The 4,034-nt window shown below is 42.4% G+C and overlaps 1 protein-coding gene across 1 annotated transcript; it reads left to right on the top strand.

The window, feature by feature from the left end:
* Positions 1-522: 522 nt before the first annotated feature.
* LOC123949692 (olfactory receptor 51Q1) lies at positions 523-1,476 on the top strand. Its single transcript, XM_046017262.1, has one exon. The coding sequence runs from the start codon at positions 523-525 to the stop codon at positions 1,474-1,476; it is 954 nt and encodes a 317-aa protein (XP_045873218.1).
* Positions 1,477-4,034: the final 2,558 nt, after the last annotated feature.

Raw genomic sequence — 4,034 nt, 5'->3', positions numbered from 1 at the left:
CCCTGATATGAGGACATGGAGAAGCAACATGGGGGGTTAGGGGGATAGGAGAAGAATAAATGAAACAAGATGGGATTGGGAGGGAGACAAACCATAAATGACTCTTAATCTCACAAAACAAACTGGGGGTTGCTGGGGGGAGGTGGGATTGGGAGAGGGGGAGCGGGCTATGGACATTGGGGAGGGGAGGCGAACCATAAGAGACTATGGACTCTGAAAAACAACCTGAGGGTTTTGAAGGATCAGGGGTGGGAGGTTGGGGGAACAGGTGGTGGGTAATGGGGAGGGCACGTTTTGCATGGAGCACTGGGTGTTGTGCAAAAAGAATGAATACTGTTACGCTGAAAAAATAAATAAAATGGAAAGACCTGAAAAAAAAAAAAAGAAAAAAGAAAAAAAAAAAAGTTACCATCACAAGAAAAAAAAAAAAAAAAAAAATAGATAATGATTCTATGGCAGTAGCACACTGATAAAATTTCTTATTGTGAAACACACAGATTATGGTTTTGCATTCAACAAGGCATGGCTGAAGTAACTAACACCACCCGAGCCCCCTTCTACTTCATCCTCATTGGCATTCCTGGATTTGAGGCCTCTCACATCTGGATCTCCATTCCCTTCTGCTGCCTCTATACCATCTCCATTGTGGGTAACACAACTGTTCTCGCTGTCATCCGCACAGAGCCATCCCTCCACCAGCCCATGTACCTATTTCTCTCTATGCTGGCCCTGACTGACCTGGGCCTCACCCTCACCACCCTGCCCACAGTCATGCAGCTCCTCTGGCTCAACATTCATAAGATCAGCTTTGAAGCTTGCTTTGCACAAGTATTTTTCATCCATACATTCTCCTTTATGGAATCTTCTGTGTTGTTGGCCATGTCCTTTGATCGCTATGTGGCCATCTGCCGTCCCCTCCATTATGCCACCATCCTCACCAATAAAGTCATTGGCAGAATTGCATTAGCCATCATTTGCCGCTGCATTCTGGCTGTTCTCCCTTCCCTTTTCCTACTCAAGCGCCTGCCCTTCTGCCGCCCCCACCTTCTCTCTCACTCCTACTGCCTCCACCAGGATATGATCCGCCTGGTCTGTGCTGACATCCGGATCAACAGCTGGTACGGATTTGCCCTGGTTTTGCTCATTATTGTGATGGACCCTCTGCTCATTGTGCTCTCCTACACATTCATCCTGAAGAGTATCTTGGGCACAGCCTCCTGGACTGAGCGGTTCCGGGCCCTCAATAACTGTCTATCCCACATTCTGGCCATTCTGGTCCTTTATGTCCCCATGGTTGGATTATCTATGATTCATCGATTTGCCAGGCATGCCTCTCCACTGGTCCATGTCATCATGGCCAATATCTACCTGTTGGCACCTCCTGTGTTGAACCCCATCATTTACAGTGTAAAGACGAAGCAGATCCGCCAGGGAATCAACCGCTTCCTTTCCAAAAGAAATATGTGCTTAAGATGAAAGAATGAATTTATTTAGATTATTCAGCAGTTGAGAGTCACAGGCTTATGGGGACAGTATAGTCACAATGAGAAATGATGACTGTACAATAATACCCCATCATACTTTTAAAACAGTATGACATGGTCCTGGCTTTTCTCAAAGTTTTGTCTGGGAGGACCTATTGTCCAAAAGCGATGTGGGCCTGAGTTGATTCAATTCTAGCACATTTACCAACAGTGGGATGAGCTTCATTAATTGAGTAAAGTTTTGAGTTTCATCTTCCTTTCTGGATATACTTTTCTCCTGTGGGCTTGGTTAGATAAGTTTGAAGAAATCCCTTACTTGTTGCCCCCACCACCCATTCTCATAGGCAGCTTCACTCAGACATCCAGGTAAACTTGAGGTCCACTGTACTGGCTCACCTTCCTGCAAAAATATGCTCCAATTTTCTCTTGCAAAAAAAAAAAAAAAAAAGTGGCAAATCTTCCAGGAAGGATGTATACAGTTCAAGTTTCTTGGCTATTCCAGTATACCTAAAGACCATGATTTCAGCAGACCAAATGAACACATGTAATCTGAAGATTGGAGTGGAATGGTTAGTTAGGTCCCCCACCACTAGAATTAAGGTTCTTGTCATGCTAGAGGTCCTTTAGTGTTTAGAATTAAAATTTAAGTGATTTTACATATAATAGTTGTGGGAATAAGGACTCAATTTTCTGACCAGAGCAGACTCTTTTGCTTTGTTTTGTTTTGAAACCTTAATGTCTTTGATGTGGCTCAAATTCTTAGGGGCAATTTCCCTTTGTCATCATGAATTCTGTACCAGAAAATGTTCTGAGAGAAGGAATATGGCCTTCCTGATCATTATTTTGTAGAATGAGATTGGATCTCAGACATATCAGTTTGAAAGGCAGCTATAATTATGGTCACAACTTCTGATTCCTGAACTCATAATGCAGGTGGCCAGTAGGAAGACTGACTTAGATTTGAATCAAAACGGGCAGGACTTCAGTGAGAGTGTAGTGGGGTGTAGAGAGTGTAGTGTAAGCAGGGGATGCTTGGGAGAAAAAAGTCAGAGAACAAGTGGGGAAAGGATGTCTTTCTCCACTGATACCCTTTTCTCCCTTATTTTCCCCCTTCTTTACCAGAGCCTAGAAGTTACCATGTTTCTCCAGAGAACCATGGGTCAGGTTGCATAAGGAAACAAATTGCAGAATGGGAAGCATGTGCAATCTCAGAACAGGGGAAATCAGGACCAGGAATTCCAAATATTTTTTTAAAAAGTCAATAAATGGGTTAGGAGATGGGTTAAAGAGGGCACTTGTTGTGATGAGCACTGAGTGTTATGTGTAAGTGATGAGTCACTGAATTCTACTCCAGAAACCAATACTGCACTAAATGTTAACTAACTAAAATTAAAAGGAGAAGAAAAAGGAGAAGGAGAAGGAGACTTTTTTTTTTTTCAATAGACAATACAGGCTTGAGAATCTCCCAAAACATCATGAGGGGAAAGTAAGTCTTGGGATTATGCCAGATTTTCAAGTGGAGCACCTGACACCATTAATAATCCCTTCCCCCCCCCATTATTAATTATATGAATTTCTGACCAGCTAATAAAACTCTGAGTTCACTTTTTGGATTTCTAAAACTGGGATAATAATACCCATCTCACAAGGTTAAGAATTTTCAATGAATCACAGTATGTAGAAGACACAGGTTTGCAAACCGAGGTGCTCAGTTTATGTGAATTCTTTTCTTCAGCTCCCTTCCAAAAAATCACACTGTGGATTATGGATGGGAACATCTATGGAAACATCTATGGTTCCATCCCCATGAGAATAGGAACTGGAGTAGCTAGATGGTAACTGTCCACACAAACAGATACTTCCACTACCCTCTAAAGACTTCCCCGATGGGAGGATGGGTTTCTGAGGTGGAGATGACAGAATAAAATTCAGCTCAGGACAATGAGAACTACCAGTGTCATGGGCTGAATTGTGTCCCCTGCAAATTCATATGTAGAAATTGTAATCCCCATATCTTTGCATATGACAGTATTTAGAGATAGGGTCTTTAAAGAGGTAATTAAGTTAAAATGAGTTCACTAGAATGGGCTCTACTCCAGTATGACTGGTGTCCCATGAAGAAAGGGGTGATTAGATATAGATAAGCACAACCACAGTGGGAGGACAATGTGATGACATAGGGAGAAGACAACCATTTGTAAGCCAAGGAACGAAGGCCTCAAAGAAAACCAGAATGGTGAGAAATTGTGCAAGGCCTTCAGAGTTGTGAGAAAATAAGTTGTTTCAGCCACCCAGTCTGTGGTACTTTTTTTTTGGCAGCACTGGCAGACTATTCCAACCCATGGCCTATGTTTCTGTAACTGTAAAACTAAAGTCAGCTGTAGAAGAGAGTAGGAATATTTTGGTTACACTAAAAAGACTAGAGTTTGGAAACACAAAGAGGAATTATTGGGCAAAGTATGTTGTTCAATGACCGGTGAATGATCTGGCTGACTGTCCGTGTTATAAAGTATAGTCTAAGTAATGGAAGACAAGGCACCCATCGACTCT

This window comes from Meles meles, chromosome 8, assembly GCF_922984935.1.
Source record: "Meles meles chromosome 8, mMelMel3.1 paternal haplotype, whole genome shotgun sequence".
Taxonomy (NCBI): domain Eukaryota; kingdom Metazoa; phylum Chordata; class Mammalia; order Carnivora; family Mustelidae; genus Meles; species Meles meles.
The sequence above is the reverse complement of the archived record's forward strand: the minus strand, read 5'-3'. Positions and strand labels throughout refer to the sequence as shown.